The sequence below is a fragment of the Salvelinus fontinalis genome, chromosome 39 (assembly GCF_029448725.1).
Source record: "Salvelinus fontinalis isolate EN_2023a chromosome 39, ASM2944872v1, whole genome shotgun sequence".
Classification (NCBI taxonomy): domain Eukaryota; kingdom Metazoa; phylum Chordata; class Actinopteri; order Salmoniformes; family Salmonidae; genus Salvelinus; species Salvelinus fontinalis.
In genome coordinates this window covers 24,389,577-24,412,440 of record NC_074703.1, presented here as the reverse complement: position 1 = coordinate 24,412,440, position 22,864 = coordinate 24,389,577, and the positions used below count along the sequence as shown (strand labels likewise).

General features: G+C 45.3%; 1 protein-coding gene across 4 annotated transcripts in view; it reads right to left on the bottom strand.

The window, feature by feature from the left end:
• Nucleotides 1-20,200, bottom strand: part of LOC129838763 (metabotropic glutamate receptor 8-like) — a 370,637-nt gene extending 350,437 nt beyond the window's left edge. For 2 of the 4 annotated variants that reach the window (XM_055905924.1, XM_055905923.1), the window contains exons 1-2: nucleotides 20,030-20,195; nucleotides 13,276-14,091 (exon numbers count right to left, since the gene is read on the bottom strand). In XM_055905924.1, the coding sequence (XP_055761899.1) occupies nucleotides 13,276-13,830 (555 nt within the window). In that variant the 5' untranslated portion in view covers nucleotides 13,831-14,091; nucleotides 20,030-20,195. Of the gene's footprint in view, nucleotides 1-13,275; nucleotides 14,092-20,029 lie in introns of all 4 variants that reach the window. The other 2 variants (XM_055905928.1, XM_055905925.1) reach the window with 2 other exon arrangements.
• Between the last annotated feature and the right edge of the window lie 2,664 nt (nucleotides 20,201-22,864).

Here is a 22,864-nt window from a genome sequence, read left to right as displayed (position 1 = left end):
GCACATGATCTCAGTACATATAAACCTGTTCTGAAAGGCCCCAGAGTCTGCAACACCACTAAGCAAGCAGCACCACCAAGCAAGCAGCACCACCAAGCAAGCGGTACCATGAAGACCAAAGAGCTCTCCAAACAGGTCAGGGACAAAGTTGTGGAGAAGTACATATCAGGGTTGGGTTCTAAAAAAATATCAGAAACTTTGAACATCCCACGGAGCACCATTAAATCTATTATTAACAAATGGAAAGAATATGGCACCACAACAAATCTGCCAAGAGAGGGCCACCCACCAAAACTCACGGACCAGGCAAAGAGGGCATTAAATCAGACGCAACAGAGACCAAAGATAACACTGAAGGAGCTGCAAAGCTCCACAGCGGAGATTGGAGTATCTGTCCATAGGACCACTTTAAGCTGTACACTTCACAGAACTGGGCTTTACGGAAGTGTGGCCAGAAAAATAAGCAAACACATTTGGTGTTTGCCAAAAGGCATTTGGGAGACTCCCTAAACATATGGAAGAAGGTACTCTGGTCAGATGAGACTAACATTGAGCTTTTTGGCCATCAAGGAAAATGCTATGTCTGGCGCAAACCCAACACTGCTCATCACCCCGAGAAGTCATCCCCACAGTGAAGCATGGTGGTGACAGCATCATGCTGTGAGGATGTTTTTCATCAGCAGGGACTGGGATAGTGGTCAGAATGGAAAGAATGATGGATGGTGCTGAATACAGGGAAATTCTTGAGTGAAACTTGTTTCAGTCTTCCAGAGATTTGAGACTGGGACGGAGGTTCACCTTCCAGCAGGACAATGAACCTAAGCATACTGCTAAAGCAATACTTGAGTGGTTTAAGGGAAACATTTAAATGTCTTGGAATGGCCTAGTCAAAGCCCAGACCTTAATCCAATTGAGAATCTGTGGTATGACTTAAAGACACCAGTGGAACCCATCGAACTTCAAGGATCTGGAGCAGTTCTGCCTTGAAGAATGGGAAAAATCCCAATGGCAAGATGTGCCAAGCTTATAGAGACATACCCCAAAATACTTGCAGCGGTAATTGCTGCAAAAAAGGTGGCTCTACAAAGTATTGACTTTGGGGGGGTGAATAGTTATGCACGCTCAAGTTTTCAGTTTTTTTGTCTTATTTCTTGTTTGCTTCACACCAAAAAATATTTTGCATCTTCAAAGTGGTATGAATTGACAGTAAACTGTCTTCAGCAACCTCACCTTGTTAGCTGAGTTTGGCTGTTCCTCACCCAGTTGTATTCCTCCTACACAGCTGTTTCTGTTTCAGTTAATGATTGTGTTTCAACCTACATATTGAATTGATGATCATTGGCACCTGTTTGGTATAATTGTTTAATCATACACCTGACTATATGCCTACAAAGTCCCTGACTTGGTGCAAGTGTACCTACAAGAATTTATGCTGTTTTGAAGGCAAAGTATGGTCACACCAAATATTGATTTGATGTAGATTTTTCTTCTGTTCACTCACTTTGCATTTTGTTAATTGATAAATATAATCTATTAACATGTCTATTTCTGAAAGCATTCTTACTTTACAGCATTTTTTCACACCTGCCTAAAACTTTTGCACAGTACTGTACATGCAAAAACAGAGATATTGAAACAAACAATTGAAAAGAAATCTACCTGTAATAGAGCGCGCTATATTGATAATGATGGGCGTGGTTTTGGGTTAACACTGGTTATTAACACCAACACGGGGGTTCTTTTACACCAATGAGTGTTATTTTAACACTCACAGAGTTAATTTAACTCCTGAATCAACACTAGAAATGTTACACTGAAGAATCAACACCAGGTAACACTGGCCAATTTACAGTGAACGCACATACACAAACTCACTCTCCCTCTGTCACATTATTATAGAAATCAGAGGGTGGCCGTCACGCTACAAGACAAATTATAGAGATCTGAGACCAGTAAACTCCTTCCTTTCCTCTCGCTCTACCTCTTCCACCCCTCTCCCTCCTTCCCCCTGTCTCTCCATCCCGACCTGATGGTACCCTGGTCTTTTATGATGTCATCCTTAAGGCGTCCACATGCTTCCCAGCCGAAACAGTTTTGGAAGAGTTTGTGCATACATCATGACAACAGTACGTGACGTTTCTGTTTGTTTTGGACTTCGGTGAGGGATTTTTTCAGCTGATCGGGCTCACATAAATGTTTCTGGAGGCAAGCCGAAGTCTACGCTAGGGCTGTGGCAGTCATGGAATTTTGTCAGCCGATTATTGTCATGCAAAACATCAAGTGATTATATTTTTACATGTTAGACTATAATCAATTTAATCTTGTCTTTACTAATATGTAACATTCGTTTCGATTTAGAATGGTCCATTATCAAATGGGCAGGAACAGGGGCAGAGTTAAAACACATGTCATCCGTATGCACTCGAATAGCGAATGGAGGCCACTTTCCTGCCGGTTCGTTTCACTCATGTCAGATAGGCTACTCCGTGCAACATGTGATATTCCGCACAAACTCTGTATGGCAAGGGGCTGTCCAACCCTGCTCCTGCAGCTACCCAGTGCTTAATTTTGGAAACCAAGTGAAATCTGTTCGGGAACATCTATAGTAAGGTTTTCACAACAAAACATATTTCATTAAACGGTTGACAGCCCCGCTCTCTGCATGCTGGAGAAAGGAATATTGTATAATGGCACAATCATTATTTGAATTCAGTTTTTTGGGGGGGGTTCATATATAGACCAAGCTTGTTGTGTTTGGCTTTGAAACAACACCCACAACGACCATGTTTTCCCACTCAGTTTCAACCTGTTGTTGAACTTCTTTCGTCAAATTGATCACCACAGTGAGGTGAGTTTTAAAAGTGCATCCTGTTGGCATTGATGCCAGAGTGTTTAGAAAGACAAAAATACAGAAATCATCCCCCCGTATGACGCATTTTTCATCCTATGACGCAAAACGCAGCATCATATGATTTCTGTATTTTGAAAGTTAAAATACCTTGAAAACCTGATTGGTGACAAGCAAAACATTTTGGGACTATGTCAACAATGGACTAATGAAATAAATGCCAAAATATCATTTTTTTGGGGGGGTGGAGTGTTCCTTCGGTTCACCTAGTCGACTTCAGCTAGCCGCAAGCCGAACGGAGAATTGCTGGCGCCTTTAGTCACACACAGGTTACTCGGTAGCCTGTGGAGGAGGGAGGGATGGAGAGATGGATGAAAGAGGGGCCCCTGAGGCGCAGTGGGGCCCTGCCCTGCAACAAAGGCTATTCAACTCAAACACTTATTGGCTCTTCCTTCTCTCCCTCTATTCATTATTCACATAGATCCAAAACGGACAGCCAGTTAAAAATACATGGACAAGGCCAACACAGTTTAAAGGCTTTCTTACCTTTTACTATTCTGCTCTCTGGGTTTCACCAGTCTCTCTCTATAGCTACGCACACGCACAGGTATGCACACACACACACACACACACACACACACACACACACACACACACACACACACACACACAATCACAAACACACACACACACACACACAGCCCTGCTCTTAAAGATAAGGTTCTTCAAACCTATCTTTTGTCTCAAAGTGAGTTGAGGAAAAAAGGAGGACAGATATCTCGTAATAGATACATCTGTCTGTTACATATTCCCTCAGTCTGCATATACAGTGCCTTCAGAAAGTATTCAGACCCCTTGACTTTTTCCACGTTTTGTTCGGTTACAGCCTTATTCTACAGTTTATTAAATAGTTTTTTCCCCCTCATCAATCTACACACAATGCCCCATCATGACGAAGCAAAAACAGGTTTTTAGACATTTTTGATAATTCACTAAAAATAAAATTACGTATCACATTTACATAAGTATTCAGACCCTTTACTCAGTACTTGGTTGAAGCACCTTTGGCAGCGATTACAGCCTTGAGTCTTCTTTGGCATGTCACTACAAGCTTGAAACACCTTTATTTGGGGAGTTTCTCCCATTCTTCTCTGCAGATCCTCTCAAGCTCTGTCAGATTGGATGAGGAGCGATGCTGCACAGCTATTTTCAGATCTCTTCAGAGATGTTCGATCGGGTTCAAGTCCAGGCTCTGGCTAGGCCTCTCAAGGACATTCAGATACTTGTCCCGAAGCCATTCCTGCGTTGTCTTGGCTGTGTGCTTAGGGTTGTTGTCCTATTGGAAGGTGAACCTTCACCCCAGTCTGAGGTCCTGAGCACTCTGGAGCAGGTTTTCATCAAGGATCTCTCTGTACTTTGCGTAGTTCATTTTTCCTTCAATGCTGGCTAGTATCTCAGTCCCTGCTGCTGAAAAACATCCCCACAGCATTATACTGCCACCACCATGCTTCACCGTAGGGATGGTGCCAGGTTTCCTCCAGATGTGGCGCTTGGCATTCAGGCCAAAGAGTTCAATCTTGGTATCATCAGAACAGAGAATCTTGTTTTTCATCGTCTGAGAGTCTTTAGGTGCCTTTTGGCAAACTGCAAGTGGGCTGTCATGTGCCTTTTACTGAGGAATGGCTTCCATCTGGCTACACTACCATAAAGGCCTGATTGGTGGAGTGTTGCAGAGATGATTGTCCTTCTGGAAGGTTCTCCCATCTCCACAGAGGAACTTTAGAGCTCTGTCAGAGTGACCATCGGGTTCTTGGTCACCTCCCTGACCAAGGCCCTTCTCCGCTGTGCTCTTGGGGACCTTCAATGCTGCAGAAATGTTTTGGTACCCCTCCCCAGATCTGTGCCTCGACACAATCCTGTCTCTGAGCTCTACGGACAATTCCTTCGACCTCATGGCTTGGTTTTTGCTCTGACGTGCACTGTCAACTGTGGGACCATATTCAGATAGGTGTGTGCCTTTCCAAATCATGTCCAATCAATTGAATTTACCACAGGTGGAATCCAATCAAGTTGTAGAAACAAAGGGTCTGAATTCTTATGTAAATAAGGTATTCCTGTTTTTTATTTTTTATACATTTGCTAAAAAATTATCTGTTTTCGCTTTGTCATTATGTGGTATTCTGTGTAGATTGCTGAGGACATGTTTTATTTGATGCATTTTGGAATAAGGCTGTAACGTAACAAAATGTGAAAAAAGTCAAGGGGTCGGAATACTTTCCGAAGGCCCTGTAAAATCAGTAAATCCACCCATTGACAGAGGGATATGTGATAAGGGGATAGTAGAGAGGAAGAAAATACACAGAGGCATCCTGATCACATGTTTCCTGTATGAATCCGGAAATGGGTTCCGAGAGAACAGGAGACGACATTTTGTGACGTTTCTGTTCATTTTGAACTGTTTCTGGAGACAATCCTGAGTCTACTTCTCGCTGTGGCGGTGATGACCTTTTGTCAGCCGGTTATTGTCATGCAAAAGACTGCCGGTCCCACAGTCGTTGACCGTTTATTAACATAAACACGTTTAGCATCTGCAGGCCTCCACACACACACAAACACACACACACACACACACACACACACACACACACACACACACGCTGCTGATGGGCACATTGGGAACATCTACATTTTAAAAAGTCTAATAAATTAACTGAATATACACCATCACAATAAATCCATTGTTTATTTTCGGCAGGTCTAAAGAAACATGATGATATGTAGAAAAGTTATTTCAGAAGAACAGAATATGAGTTAGCCAGATTACCATACAGTAGGCCATGTGCCATGCTATAGGCTGTAGGCTTGTTCCTTTAGCAGACAAGATATGCTTAAGTCCCCTGACATTATTTTATATTTTAGGATTTTATAGTAAGAAGATTATAATTGAACTTAGCTGAATAAAATAGAAGAGATATTTTTCCCATTCCTGAGCAAGTGTGAATATGGAGTGACTATGTTGAGCGTAAAACGGATCATTTGAAACAGGTTCTATACACTAGATTTAGAGTAATTTGGCACCTTTAGTTGTGAATGATGCACACCATAGTGCCGTGCTGCCGACCACCATTTAACCTCTATTTAAGTATTCACAGCCTACAGAAAATACGTTTTTCACTGTTTTTTCATCCTATTTTCAGCTCTCTCTCCTCCTCCACTAATGTTGTTTCCATGTTTTCCCACAACCCTTTTAAAAATTATTCTGAGGTGCTGATAAAACATAGAAACAGCTCCCTCTGGGCAGGAGGCTGAGAAAAGAGAGGAGAGTTCATCTTTCTTCCCTTATTTTCCCCTCGTTCTCTTCCAACCTCCTCGTTCCCTATCTTCTAACCGAGCCCTAGGAGCCAGTAGGAGCCAGTAGGAGCCAGTAAGAGCCAGTAAGAGCCAGTAGGATCCAGTAGGAGCCCTAGGAGCCAGTAGGAGCCAGTAGAAGCCCTAGGAGCCAGTAAGAGCCAGTAGGAGCCAGTAGGAGCCCTATGAGCCCTAGGAGCCAGTAGGAGCCAGTAGGAGCCAGTAGGAGCCAGTAGGAGCCAGTAGGAGCCCTAGGAGCCAGTAGGAGCCAGTAGGAGCCCTAGGAGCCAGTAGGAGCCAGTAGAAGCCCTAGGAGCCAGTAAGAGCCAGTAGAAGCCAGTAGGAGCCCTAGGAGCCCTAGGAACCAGTAGGAGCCAGTAGGAGCCAGTGCACAAACCTGTGTCAAGTACAGAATTTGAATATTTTCTAATTACTTGTAAAGTACAGAGGTGCGGGTGATTTAGCGTGTGGTTTGCCCTTTGGGACTATTCCATCACTCATCACAACCAAGACAACCAACCACTGAGCATCAAACTCCCATTAGTCTCCTTCTGTTGTTCAACAACAAAAACAAAGCTCTTGTTCATGCCATGGAACCATCTTGCTTTGACTAGCCATAGAGATATACCTCCTAATGATAACCAGCCAGTCTCTCTCTCAGGCACAAGCCATGCATGGGGAGCTGTTTTGCAGTGTGTCACTCTGACAGGTGGTTTATAAGAGGCAGCCTACGGAGTCATTTTCAGTCAGGCACTAGAGTTCACACATCTCCTGCTCAACCCTGGGGGCCTCCTTAGAGGCAGGTGACAAGTCTCAGAGAACAGCGCCGCAAACAAGCTTCTGACACACACAGACCAAGCACAATGCTAACACACACACTTATAACACACACACACACTTCTAACACAAGCAGTCTAAGAACACTGTTAACACACACTTCTAACACACACAGACCAAGCACAATGCTAACACACACACTTATAACACACACACACACACTTCTAACACAAGCAGTCTAAGAACACTGTTAACACACACTTCTAACACACACAGACCAAGCACAATGCTAACACACACACTTATAACACACACACACACACTTCTAACACAAGCAGTCTAAGAACACTGTTAACACACACTTCTAACACAAACAGACCAAGAACACTCCTCACAGAGACTTTTGAAACTCACCACATCTTACACATTCAGCCCAAGTACAATCCTCAAAGACACGTCCTACATCCACATACACACAAACACAGACAAACTCACAAACCTAACACATGCACCCCAAATACACTCCTGACAATCACACACATATTACATTCACACCCACATCCACTACACAATCCCCTCACACAAACGCGTTACACACACTTGTGAGTCGTGACACACATACAGTAGCCCAAGCACACTACTCTCACCCCTTACACAACTTCCTTACAGACTTGACCCAAAAACACTTGTTACCCCCATTCTCTTAAAGGGATAGTTGCCCCAAACACACATTCTACAACCAGGCTTTCCAGAATCAGGTTGATTATAAAAACAAACTCTGGTGACCTCGACTCACTCCCAAAGAGCCTGAGGAGAAACTGTTAGACAAGTAAACAAACTTCACTCAAAAACCTGTGTGTGTGTGTGTGTGTGTGTGTGTGTGTGTGTGTGTGTGTGTGTGTGTGTGTGTGTGTGTGTGTGTGTGTGTGTGTGTGTGTGTGTGTGTGTGTGTGTGTGTGTGTGTGTGTGTGTGTGTGTGTGTGTGTGTGTGTGTGTGTGTGTGTGTGTTGCCAGTGGAGCTCGTTTGATGAATCATCAGTAGGTCGTCCTGGCTGAAAATAAATCATTTGAGACGGACAATTAGCGCTCTCCTCGTTAGTGAGGGCCTGGCCGTCACTCTCTGGGGTGTGGCGGCCATCTTGTTTGAGACAGGCAGAGAGAGTCAAAAGTAGTGCACTACACAGGGAATAGGGTGCCATTTGGGAAGCAGTCAGTTTCTCCTCTCTAATGAGATCTCCTGGTTGTTGTTGTTGTGATGTGATGTGAAGAACTCCTGGCTTCATTATCAGCTACTTAATTCTCTCATCATTAACGAGATCAACGGCACAATCATCAGACTCCCGAGACGCTCTCTCGATTTCTCTCTGTTGATCTCAATCGCTCTCTTCTCTCAGTCTCTAAATCTCTCTCTCGTCCTCCCTAACTCAGTTCACAGTAAAACAGACACATATTAGCACACTTCCTGTCTGGACCTGTCCAATCACATCCTCTGAAGTCTTGCCTTCTGGCCATCAGTAACTCTGTCCTTTAAACTCTTCAATGCAGAGGGCGAAATCATCACTATGTGCCATGTATGATTCATGAGCATGTATTTGTTAATTCCGTTCCAATCTAGTTGTTGTCTTCGGAGTGTAACGGAGCACCGCGATTGGTTAATAATTCGCTGAGCAGTATTTGAAATGATCCTCTTTTATCAGCGCGTTCTTAGTTCAACTACAGCATCACGTTCCGGGGGGCCTGGACATATTTGCCCTCGCCAATTTGATATTTGCCCTCGCCAAGACTATGAAATAATTGTTCCTTTACACCCCCTCAATCCTCCTCCCTCTTGGGTCGTTGGGAGCAGAGAGATTCATGGATAGACTAGGAGCAGTGATCTTCTCCTCATCCTATCAGACAATAATAACACAGTAATACAGAGACTATGGGTAATATGACACATCACAGCAGATAATACTGCTCCAGACCCAGACGCTGCATTGTTGGAGTGCCGCGTTATCTACTAAACCTTCACGCACACATGCACTCGCACACAAACGCACACGTGCACACACAGGCACCCCTTGTTCCTCCCCAACACAAATGGATTTTGAATAGCAAGGTCAATTATGGGAAAGACATCACTAACGTTCCCTTTCTATCTGACCTTTTGTTCAATTGAAATAGTTGAAAGAGAATGGACCCCGAACCTGTCTACACAGTGATCCAGTATAATTACCAACCTGGCACCTCTGGAGCTTCTCAATCAATACCCAACCAGCCAGGCAGGCCGGACAGGTGTAGGCCTGGTTAACCTGCCTTACAGGGGCCAATGAAGGGAGGAGATACCCACAGTCTGTGTCCACTACCAGCCTTGCTCTATAGAGAGACAGGGGGTGAAACATGGACCAGCAAAGAGGAAGGGTTACTGGGGTGAAACGGTTGTGTCTGGTTGGGGTATCCAGGGCTGGAACGTCCACACATCCATCCTCCATCTCATTTCTCCCAGTTTCCACCAGCAGCATGCTCAATCTTATTTGAGACAGGCCGAGAGAGTCTACTTTTGTGTCCCCCCTATTCCCTAAGGAGTCCACTCCTTATGGCCAGAGCCCTATGGGCCCTGCTCAAAAGTAGTGCACTACATAGGGAATAGGGTGCCATTTGGGAAGCAGCCAGTCTCTCCTCTCGAATAAGATCTCCTGGTTGTTGTTGGGATGTGAAGAACTCCGGGCTGAGTGGGAGATGTAGGTATGTTGTATGTTGTGTTTGAAATATCCGGGGCAGGAACCTCTATCCATCCGACCTCCATCTTGGATCTAATTCCTCACAGTTTCCACCATCGCTGGGCTTCCCCATTTGGGTTTACCATGCTGCTCAATGCATCTGGGTTCTCCTCTGTGCTGACTAAGGGAGTCTGGGGGCTCCAGTAGGGAGATTAGCTGGCCCATGCCACCCAGTATGACATCTTCTCCAACATGCTATTTCCAGACGTCAACACACTCTGCATCATTCATGAGACATGAAGCTGCAGATAAAGCATCTACATAGTAATGTGATACGGAGCACAATCCATCCTTCCAGACACACACACACACACACACACACACACACACACACACACACACACACACACACACACACACACACACACACAGACACAGACACAGACACAGACACACAGACACAGACACACACACACCCAGACACACACAATCACAAACACAGACACACACCCACACACACACACACAGAGAGACACACACACAATCACAGATATGTCACAATGCACACACACAGAGAGAGAGAGAGAGAGAGAGAGAGAGAGAGAGAGAGAGAGAGAGAGAGAGAGAGAGAGAGAGAGAGAGAGAGAGACACACATTAACACACACACAAACATTAAGAACACCTGCTCTTTCCATGACAGGTTGACCAGGGGAATTCAGGTGAAAGCACTTCAACCAGAGTCGATGATGGATTGTATATGTGCACCATTCAGAGGGTGAACGGGCAAGACAAAAGATCTAAGTGCATTTGAACGGGGTATGGTAGAAGGTGACAGGCGCACCAGTTTGTGTCAAGAACTGCAACGCTGCTGGGTTTTTCACGCTCAACTGTTCCCCGTATATGTATCAAGAATGGTCCACCACCCAAAGACATCCAGTCAACTTGACACAAATGTGGGAGGCATTGGAGTCAGCATCCCTGTGGGGGGCGGGGGGGGGCGGTGTAACTCAATCTTAGGATGGTGTTTTTAAAGTTTTGTACACTCAGTGTATACATATACACAACACACACACAGAAATGCTACAATGCAAACACACACGGCTACCAATCCCCTGCTCTAAATCCTATTAATAAAATGAGAACGAGGCAATGCGACCCAAAATCAAGGCCCTGTGTGTGCTATGTCCATGACAGAATCCTCCCTAAATCATGTTTAGTATTATTATGCACAGGTTTAGAATACAGCACTGCCACTCACACAGAACCAGGGCAGTGATGTGTGAGAAAGGGAGAAATAAAAGAGAGAGAGAGAGAAATAAAGAGAGAGAAATAAAAAGAGAGAGAAGAGATTGAGAAATAAAAACAGAGAAAGAAGAGAGAGAGAGAAATAAAAAGAGAGAAATAAGAGAGAGAGAGAAATAAAAAAGAGAGAGAAATAAAAAACGAGAGAGAAGAGAGAGAGAGAAATAAAGAGAGAGACGAGAGAGAAATAAAAAGAGAGAGAAAGAGAGAGAGAAGAGAGAGAGATAGAGAAATAAAAAAAGAGAGAGAAATAAAAAAGAGAGAATAGAGAGAGAGAGAGAAAGAAGACAAAGATGCATAGCTGAGAATGTCACATGGATCATTAGGAGACACATATTTCCACATTGCACTCGCATCAATCAACCTTGTTCGACTAATGACGGCGGGAACACACACACTCTTGTGCTCATATACACACACTCCTCTGTTACAACCACTCCACTCTACCATTAATTGGCTTTTGTACCCGAGACAGTAATTGATTTCATTGTTTCTCCATGTTCTAGAAAGCCCAGTCTAGACCAGTCTAGCATAGATCAAATTTTAACAGCATACTCCCACGCCCAAAACCTCATACACACACAGTCTCCGGGTCTGGGGGCAGAGTGAAGTGGAGTATTCTTTAATAAGATTGACAGTATTTTAATTGGTTGTCACAATTGAACTGTATCTGCCTGCAGTAGTGAGTGAGCACGGCTGGCTGAAGTGGCGCCTCTGTGTGTAATACCAGAGAATCTATGTCAGGAGCCAGGCTGCTTCTAGAACACAATAATGGCTCTGACTGACAGACACAGGCCAGGGTAATATCCTGCTGGAACAATATACATCCATCTGACGAGGGGGAGGAGGAGGGGAGATAGACATGATGAAGCCCCGGCCCTGGCAGCCAGTAATATACTCAATTTCACTGTAAAGAGACCCCCTACATCCAACACACAGTGGCTGGTGTTCAACACCTACACACACAGTGCCATAGTATCCACACAAACACAACACAAAGATCCATGCATGGCTCCAACACCAACACCAACGTAAACACAAACCATGACATCACGCACACTGAAACCGGCAGGGTTCTTAACCCAGACCCGGCCTGACTAACTCAACCAAACTCAAGTCAATCTAAACTAGACCCGGCCTGACTAACCCAACCAAACTCAGGTCAAACTAAACTAGACCCAGCCTGACTAACCCAACCAAACTCAGGTCAAACTAAGCCAGACCCAGCCTGACTAACCCAACCAAACTCAAGTCAAACTAAGCCAGACCCAGCCTGATTAACCCAACCAAACTCAAGTCAATCTAAACCAGACCCAGCCTGACTAACTCAACCAAACTCAAGTCAAACTAAACTAGACCCAGCCTGACTAACTCAACCAAACTCAGGTCAAACTAAGCCAGACCCAGCCTGATTAACCCAACCAAACTCAAGTCAATCTAAACCAGACCCAGCCTGACTAACTCAACCAAACTCAGGTCAAACTAAGCCAGACCCAGCCTGATTAACCCAACCAAACTCAAGTCAATCTAAACTAGACCCGGCCTGACTAACCCAACCAAACTCAGGTCAAACTAAACTAGACCCAGCCTGACTAACCCAACCAAACTCAGGTCAAACTAAACTAGACCCAGCCTGACTAACTCAACCAAACTCAGGTCAAACTAAGCCAGACCCAGCCTGATTAACCCAACCAAACTCAAGTCAATCTAAACCAGACCCAGCCTGACTAACTCAACCAAACTCAAGTCAAACTAAACTAGACCCAGCCTGACTAACTCAACCAAACTCAAGTCAAACTAAACTAGACCCACCCTGATTAACCCAACCAAACTCAAGTCAATCTAAACCAGACCCAGCCTGACTAACTCAACCAAACTCAAGTCAAACTAAACTAGACCCAGCCTGACTAACTCAACCAAACTCAAGTCAAACTAAACCAGACCCAGCCTGACTAACTCAACCAAACTCAAGTCAAACTAAACCAGACCCAGCCTGACTAACCCAACCAAACTCAAGTCAAACTAAACCAGACCCACCCTGACTAACTCAACCAAACTCAAGCCAAACTAAACTAGACCCAGCCTGACTAACCCAACAAAACTCAAGTCAAAGTCAACCAGACCCAGCCTGACTAACCTAGCCAAACTCAAGTTAAACTCAACCAGACCCAGCCTGACTAACCCAACCAAACTCAAGTCAAACTAAACCAGACCCGGCCTGACTAACCCAACCAAACTCAAGTCAAACTAAACCATACCCACCAGAAACCAACCCAGACCCGTTCCAGTGTCCTTACCTTGAACAGCCTCAGTATATTGGCAACCATGATGGACACGGAGCTGGCCGCCGCCCCGATCACCCCCACGATCTTATCAGGCTTGGCGAAGATGGGCAGGTCGCCGTTGGCACAGCGTACATCCGAGCCGTCCTTCTCGATGAGGGCCTGGACAAAGGTCAGCGACTGCTCCAGGGCGTAGGTGTCTCTGGAGCAGGTGTCCAGGATCCGGGCCCCCAGGGTGATGTTGGGGAGCAGCTCCGTGTCCTTGTTGATCAGGTCGATGGCGAACATCATGGCCTCAAGACGGTGGATCCCTTTCTCCTTCTTTAGTTCCCCGCAGGGCACGCCGCCGCCCCCCCGGGAGTGCACCGGGAACAGGCCGCCCAGGATGATGTCGCCTTCCAGTCGGATGGAGTGGGCGTACTCCTGATTGGGCGCAGTACCGATGGCGGGGTCCGTGATTCGCTGAGGAGAGGCCAGAGGGAGGAGCCAGGAACATGAGGCAAGGAAGTGGAAAAGGAAGTGGCGTGTGGCGAGGAAGGAAGGAAGGCGTTGGGATTCCGACAACGCCATGGTAACAGTTGGGTGGCGGTTGTGGGAGGAGTTACTGAGGAGTTACTGTGGAGTTTGTGGCCGGGATCATGGGTGAAAGGGTGTCAGTGCCCCGGGGGAGGAGTTAGCAGGCAGCTCTAAGATGTCCCAGGCCCATGAGGCATGCATGTCCCAGTAGAGGAGAGAGAGGCGAGAGAGAGAGAGAGAGAGAGAGAGGAGGCAGCGGTGGCGGTGAGTGCAGCTGCAGCGATTGTAATCCTGAACTCACATCTTCAGCAGACCCTGCAAGATACACACACAGAGAACACGAAGCAGTCAGTGCCTCAGTCATCTAGCACACACAGTCTCTCCCTCTCTCCCTCCCTCCCTCCCTCACACACACACACACACACACACAGTCTCTCCCTCTCTCCCTCCCTCCCTCCCTCACACACACACACAGTCTCTCCCTCTCTCCCTCCCTCCCTCCCTCACACACACACACACACACACACAGTCTCTCCCTCTCTCCCTCCCTCCCTCCCTCACACACACTCACACACAGTCTCTCCCTCTCTCCCTCCCTCCCTCCCTCACACACACACACACACACAGTCTCTCCCTCCCTCCCTCCCTCACACACACACAGTCTCTCCCTCCCTCTCTCCCTCCCTCCCTCCCTCCCTCACACACACACAGTCTCTCCCTCCCTCCCTCACACACACACACAGTCTCTCCCTCCCTCCCTCCCTCACACACACACACACAGTCCCTCCCTCCCTCCCTCACACACACACACACAGTCCCTCCCTCCCTCCCTCCCTCACACACACACACACAGTCTCTCCCTCCCTCCCTCCCTCACACACACACACAGTCCCTCCCTCCCTCCCTCACACACACACACACAGTCTCTCCCTCCCTCCCTCCCTCACACACACACACAGTCCCTCCCTCCCTCCCTCACACACACACACACAGTCTCTCCCTCCCTCCCTCCCTCACACACACACAGTCTCTCCCTCCCTCCCTCCCTCACACACACACAGTCTCTCCCTCTCTCCCTCCCTCCCTCCCTCCCTCACACACACACAGTCTCTCCCTCCCTCACTCCCTCACACACACACACACAGTCCCTCCCTCCCTCCCTCACACACACACACACAGTCCCTCCCTCCCTCCCTCACACACACACACACAGTCTCTCCCTCCCTCCCTCCCTCCCTCACACACACACACACAGTCCCTCCCTCCCTCCCTCACACACACACACACAGTCTCTCCCTCTCTCCCTCCCTCCCTCCCTCCCTCACACACACACACACAGTCCCTCCCTCCCTCCCTCACACACACACACACAGTCCCTCCCTCCCTCCCTCACACACACACACACACACAGTCTCTCCCTCCCTCCCTCCCTCACACACACACACACAGTCTCTCCCTCCCTCCCTCCCTCACACACACACACACACACACAGTCTCTCCCTCCCTCCCTCCCTTACACACACACACACAGTCTCTCCCTCCCCCCCCCCCCACACACACACACACAGTCTCTCCCTCCCTCCCTCCCTTACACACACACACACAGTCTCTCCCTGCCTCCCTCCCTCACACACACACAGTCTCTCCCTCCCTCCCTCACACACACACACACAGTCTCTCCCTCCCTCCCTCCCTCCCCCACACACACACACACACACACACACAGTCTCTCCCTCCCTCCCTCCCTCCCTCACACACACACACACACACACACACACACAAATCACTGTTCATGCTGCAACGCCTGTCTTCCAGATTCAAGAGCAAGAGAGATGAGCATTGGCCACACACACAGTACAGCCCTCTCCCCCCTCACGCACACGCACACGCACACGCACACACACACATAACCGCCAATCCTGTCCCTCTGACAAGTCCATCGTATCCGTCAGTGCCAAGCCTGTCAAACACAAAGTGCCAAGCCTGTCAAACACATCAACAATGGTCCAGAATGCATTATTCACGTGGACAGAGGGAAGGTTACTCAGTGTGTAATCATTCAGTATAAACATCTACTGGTTCTACACCTGTTTGACAGACAGCTGCATGGGAATCAACACCTGGAAGGTGTCACCTCAGCTACCTAATCATTATCATCAGAAACAGTACAGTAATGATGTAGCAAGCCATCCTAGTATGTGAGTCAGTGAGAAGAGGCAAGGCTTTCGTGGAGCAGGTTTGGTTTAACTCTCTTAGTTTTCTTGCTGGTCTCATTCCCGCTTTGAATGTCCTTCAAGAATGGAAGTGATGTCATTGCTGGCCAATCAGATTAGGCTACTGGGTGCCCTCTTTACCTCAAAATATTATATCCACTGGCGGCCTGGTTTCTCTGTAGCCCGCTAATAAACTTTCATCATTCATATCATATCATCGCTCAATAATCCTCAGACAAAAGAAAGGCATGAGGGAAAGACCATCCTTGAGACGAAGAGGGCCTTCCTAATAGTGTGTTTGATCTGTTATGGTTTGACCACACGAGGTTCCCCAAAATAGTCAAATGTGTGGATATTCTTCTGAGATAGATAGAAGAGCATATTAATATAACACTAGAATGTATCAGAGAAATTCACATTCGTAGCTATAAACACGGCAGTGTTGGGTCAATGAGTCTAGACTTCCCGCTGAGCGCCATGACCACTTTTGCGCGCGCCCGTGTGCGTTCCAAAAGGCACAGATGCCGCGCAGTATGCTTGTGTGGGCTGAACCGGCTGCACAATTCTAGGATGCTGAGACGCTAGGGGACTGCTGCATCATTGCATATAAATATCCTAATGTATATTCGGACATCGTGGCAATATTTCTCCCTCCCTCCCCGTCTATGTACCCATATTTCACCATTCCACACAAACAGCACTTTCAGATACACTGAGTGTACTATAAAATTAAGAAGCCCACCCACCCCACCCCACCACCACCTTTTACCCTCAGAACAGCCTCAATTCATCAGGGCATGGACTCTACAAGATGTTGAAAGTGTTCTACAGGGATACTGGCCCATGTTGACTCCAATGCTTCCCACAGTTGTGTCAAGTTGGCTGGATGTCCTTTGGGTGGTGGACCATTCTTTATACACACAGGAAACTGTTGAACATGAAAAACCCAGCAGCATTGCGGTTCTTAACACAAACTGGTGCGCCTGGCACCTACTGCCATACCCCGTTCAAAGGCATTTAAATATTTTGTCTTGCCCATTCACCCTCTGAATGGCACACATACAGAATCCATGTCTCAATTGTCTCAAGGCCTAAAAATCCTTCGTTAACCCGTCTCCTCCCCTTCATCTACACTGATGGAAGTGGATTTAACAAGTGACATCAATAAGGGATCCTAGCTTTCACCTCGATTCACTTGGTCAGTCCGTCATGGAAAGAGCAGGTGTTCATAATATTTTGTACAGCGTATAGTCCCTATGGTTGCTAATTACACACCTATGAAATAAATGAATAATTTACCTTGAAAGGATAACGTTACTATAGCACTTTACCAAGCACTTTAACTAATGCAATTGGGTGAGGCACACGCATTTTAATATAAAACAGTGCACCTTTATGCTTTGGTTATATTCCTAATTGGCTATTCAGGCTGTATTCATGCATACACTGTAAACCCCAATGTGCTGTCATTACTCAAAACTTTTGAGGAAATCCGTTGCACTTAATATACATGAGTACAGTTACTTAAAGTGATTCTGTAGTCTTTACTCAAAAACTCTAGTCACGGTGAGTCGTATGAGCTTGAACACTTTGAGTAACGCCCCCACTAAGCCACGCATCCCAATATAGTTTCCCAGTGTGCCTTGCCTTTTCCAGTGAATTGTAGAGTTACCACCCATGACTGTATTTGTTAGTGACAGAGACATGCTTGTTGAATTGATTCATTTTCAGTCCCGTCGCCTTTACCAAGTAAGTTCCTAGGTGAATGTTGTCATTAAACTCTTTATGACAATACGTTAAGTATAAGGCCTTATTTTGAGGTCAAACCAAATTACAGTAACTTTCCCAGATTTTCAAAAAAGTCCTGGTTGAAGTATTTCCAGGATTCTTCTAACTACAATTTCTGAAAAACCTGGGATATTCCAAGAACTTTGTGTACCTACTTTAAAGTCACATTATGCTGGTTTGCAAAGTGATGTATAATTCCTATTGGAATCCAGACAGAATTAGGACATCTAACAGTTGGAATTCACATTCACCTACAATCTGCATTCACAATGACTGCGATATTATGAGAAATGATGAGGACTGAATTTAAACTGGAACAATAATTTCAGTAAGGGGTTGCAAAAATCCAAATAAATTATTAGATTAGTTCAGAAAATGTATCTTTGTTTATCTTTGTGTTGCATAAGATTTATCAATCCATCCCTCAATGTACATGCAAAAACACAGATATTAAAAACAATTCCAAAAAAAATCGACCTGCAGTAGAGCATGCTGGGAAAAAAGTTTATTTGTTCTTTTTTATAATAGCTTATAAAAAATAAAGTTGATGTGAATTCTCATTTAGTTTTGAGTTAGTACCACAAACATTTTAAGTAATGATGACTTTTCATTGACTTTGAGTTCACTTTACTATAAGTTTTTGAGTTCATAATGCCTTGGGTTTTACAGTGCAAGAATGGATCTTTCAACGTATTGTTTTCTTTTACACAATTGTATTTCACTTCTGCAATAAAACCTTATCACAAGCATTTCGCTACACCCGCAATAACATCTGCTAATCACGTGTATTTGGCCAATAAAATTTAATTTGATTCCTACTCGGGTTGGAACTTTTGACTCAGTAGTAAGAGATAATTGACAGAATGGTAGACATTCCAGCAGTGTTATTATTGTTGGCAGTAAGAAGAAGGGAGTATTACCCTGCGAGGCAGAGGCTGGCCCATTTAACTTTTTAATTTACACCAATCGCTAGGTGTCAGGCTGCACCAACCGGTCTACCGGTCATTCTATTAGGTTTCCTCGTGTACAGAGACGTTCTCTGGGGAGCGCACTGCTCTTTTCACAAAGTGATAGCTTCTCTCTCTTTTTCGCCTCTCTCTCTCTCCCTCCCTCTGCTATTTTATCCCCCTCCCTCTGCTCGTTTCTCTCTCCCATCTCCCCGCCCGTTCCTCTCCCTCCTTCTCCTCCTCCGTTTCCCCCTCTCACCGCACCCGTTGAATATGACATTTGTTTTTTTGCATTCAGATCACAGGCAGGTGAAGACACCAACCAACGGCAACGAATCAAACACATCCCAAATCCCTCTAACGGTTCCCCCCTAAATTGACTTGTGATCCTCACAATTCCCTTGACCCGTTCTTGTAGATGAGAGAAGCAACGGAACTCCTCACAGAAGACGTGGTGGAAGTGGTGCGTTAGTTTGATTGCGTGGGTTTGTTGCGGGGATCGATAGGGATCAATGTGGGATACACCACCACCACCCTCTGATACATACGACTGATTAAAGCAGTGTCATGAAGCAGGGAGCTGCGGTATACAAATCGTGTTTATGCCCCAAAGAGAAATAACGACCTAATGACGTCTTCATGGTAGGCTACATATAATTAGATAAAAACATTATCAAGCCGTAATGTTTTTAATTGAAGTTCAATATAACATTTGGTGTCTATAGATTGAGACGGCGTCGTTCATGTGTGTGAAATAATGCGTCCCTTTTCAGTGAGCTCTGAAAATCAAACTATTCATATCCCAATTATTTTGTATCTAATTTTCCCATATAATGAATTATATCACAAAATAAGACGTTTGTGCTACGGATAAGATCAGGTGTATGGATCATTCCTAAATTGCATCAGAGGGGATGCTGTTTCTTGGCGCGCGGAACGGAGCAGAGAGCGCATTCCTTTGGGTCAATATCGGAACTTCATTGCGGAGCTCAGCAGTGTCCTTTCCCAAACCTGAACCCTTCTCATTTAGCTACAGGTCACGACTCTGACTAACGATACCGTGGACTGTCAACATCAACTATGCATGTCGATAATGAAAGAATAAATAGTTATTTAAGGGATGATTTGCAGAACCATCGAGGGTAATTAATTTAACAATGAGGGAGAGAAAAAAAGGCAGATCGACGAAGAGCGATGGATTCTTCAGATAGAGGGAGAGAGAGGGAGGAGAAATTATGTTTGATGGGACCTTCTCAGACATACGAAAACTATTGAACTAAATATGTAATTTTCAAAAATGCCTACCTGCTTTTCCGTGACTTGATTGAGTGATCCTCGCTCCTTCGCATCCCACTCATAGATGCACGCGCCTCGGGTTTTCGGTGCTGAAAGGGACAGCGCATGCAGCCGTCCAGCCAAGCAGCCAGCGCGCGTCTCCGCCAAATGAATCACAAAAAAAACACCCACCCAACAGCGATTGGTCTCCCAACTCTCTCTTTTTCTCTCTCACTCTCTCTCCGCATATCCCCTTCTCTCTTTATCAGCACCGACACCTTTTATATGTAGCATAAATGACACAGAAACTGTTTGGAATGCAACATTTAAGCAGTCATATTCTGATGCATCAGCCCAGACAGTCCCATTAAATTGATCCGTTATGATTGAGATCAATGTCTTAAAACAAGACGACAACAATAGGCCTACATCTACTTTAAGCATAATAGCCAACAAAAAACGCAAGCATTGATTCCTCTCTGAAGCTCACACCAACATACATGGGTTGCTACATATAGATAGGTTATTTCTTATCAATAGGCATATTGGTTGCAATGATCAATCTATACTTGTGCAGATATATTGCAGATAAGCCGATGCAATATATTGGTGATTAACAACCAAAATTATTACGGGCGGGGGTACGATCAAATGTCAGACAACTGATTCATCAAGAAAAAAGGCTTTCCCGTTCAATGACCGTGGTGTGCGAGACGTGATAAAATGGTGTCATGACTTTAGGAGCGAGCGCCTCACTAGATAGAGCACTACCGCCATCTAGAGTAACGTAGCCTACAGTAGGTCTATAAACGAAACACTGGTCATGTCAATTTATGGAAACTATTGATTTTGGCTCTTCTGTTAAAAAAAACAAAGCCTACTTGTTCAGGGATAGACTATCAATCCGCAAAAACACTTCAAATCCACCAATAATAGGCCGACTTAAATCCGAGCCTCAAGATCCACAGTAGCCTAGCTCAGTGGTTCTTAATAAAATAGGGTTCGGGGACGCCTGTGGGTCAGGGGAGGTACTGCAAGGGGTCCGCGGACTGATCGCAAAATACTGTATAACATACCGCCTGTCTGGCTGCTTTGTAAAGTAAGCCACGGCCACGTGACTCACTATCTGTACGAGCGAACCATTTTCCTGATCGGGGTGATGTACCTAATAAACTAAAAGGCTAAATAAAAGCCTTTAAATTCCTTCGTCAAATCCACTTCAATCATTGTAGATGCATTTATTTTTAATTTTTCCGTTATTTTACCAGGTAAGTTGACTGAGAACACGTTCTCATTTACAGCAACGACCTGAGGAATAGTTACAGGGGAGAGGAGGGGGATGAATGAGCCAATTGTAAACTGAAGAGGAGGAGGAAACAGGTTAAAAAGTGACATCAATAAGGGATCATAGCTTTCACCTGGATTCACCAAGTCAGTCTATGTCATGGAAAAAAGCAGGTGTTCCTAATTTCTTGTACACTCAGTGTGTATAAAACGTTCACGTTTAAAATGTTTATGAATATGACTAGAAACAACAAGTTGAATGAATTTTGGGCAAGGAATCAAAAGGAACATTTTTTGAGGGCGCAACACAACGTAATATAATATTATTCAACCAAATTAAATCTTTACCCTTAGATACATGCACAGCATCGGCCTGGTTCACACAGATATTGGTAGCCACATTAAACAGAGGCTGCTGGGAGGAGCTATAGGAGGAAGGGTCACTGTAATGGCTGGAATGGAAACAACATGTTTGACTCCAATGAGCCCATCCTCCTATAGCTCTTCCCACCAGCCTCCTCTGACACCAATGATCAACTCAATTTGTGTATTACCTAAGAATGTTGTTTTGAACATAAATGCACTGTACTTTATGCTGTACACTGCAAAATGCTCTCTGCCCCATGGACAAATGTGTAGAATTGCTAGAAATGAGTGTTGAATGGCAAAAATGTCTCTCTGATGCCAAGTGGGGAGGCCTTCAAAATGTTTGTTTCTTTCCTCAGGGCTCTAGACTTGATTAATCTGGCCATACACTGCAGAAGTCATAGTAAAACTGCTTGTATGCTATTTTTATTGCACTCTAAAGCAGGGGTTGGAACCACAATTATTTTCCTATCGTTCCAGAAACTGCGTGATGCCATCGCGTCAGCATGGACAACAACCCTGTGGGACATTTCCGACTTGTAGAGTCCACTCCCCTGAGAATTCAGGCTGTTCTGGAGGCAAAGGTGTACTAAATGAGTGTACCTAATAAACTGAGTAAAAACTGACTAAAGGACATACTGTATCACAGCATACTAGGTCTACAGGTCGTAGATGTACCTAAACGTTTTGGGGGGAGAATGACTGTGAAAAGGTCCGTTCTGGTGACTTTTTAAAAGGACATTCAACTCCAAAATGAATGAAAATAAAATAATTTCCCCCTCCAGAAATTAGCCCAATAACATATTGGTCCATATCATCAGGGAGGTGTGCTATTCAGCAAGAAGCATGATCACCTGCTGTAGGCCAGCTGATACAGCATCATTTCTGTAAATAACCATGCTTGTCACTTATGAACATTTTGAACATCTTGGCCATGTTCTGTTATAATCTTCACCCGGCACAGCCAGAAGAGGACTGGCCACCCCTCATAGCCTGGTTCCTCTCTAGGTTTCTTCCTAGGTTTTGGCCTTTCTAGGGAGTTTTTCCTAGCCACCGTGCTTCTACACCTGCATTGCTTGCTGTTTGGGGTTTTAGGCTGGGTTTCTGTACAGCACTTCGAGATATTATCTGATGTACGAAGGGCTATATAAAATAAACTTGATTTGATTTTATAGTCTGATGGTTTCCAATCTACATTTACCCCAATGGGCTAAT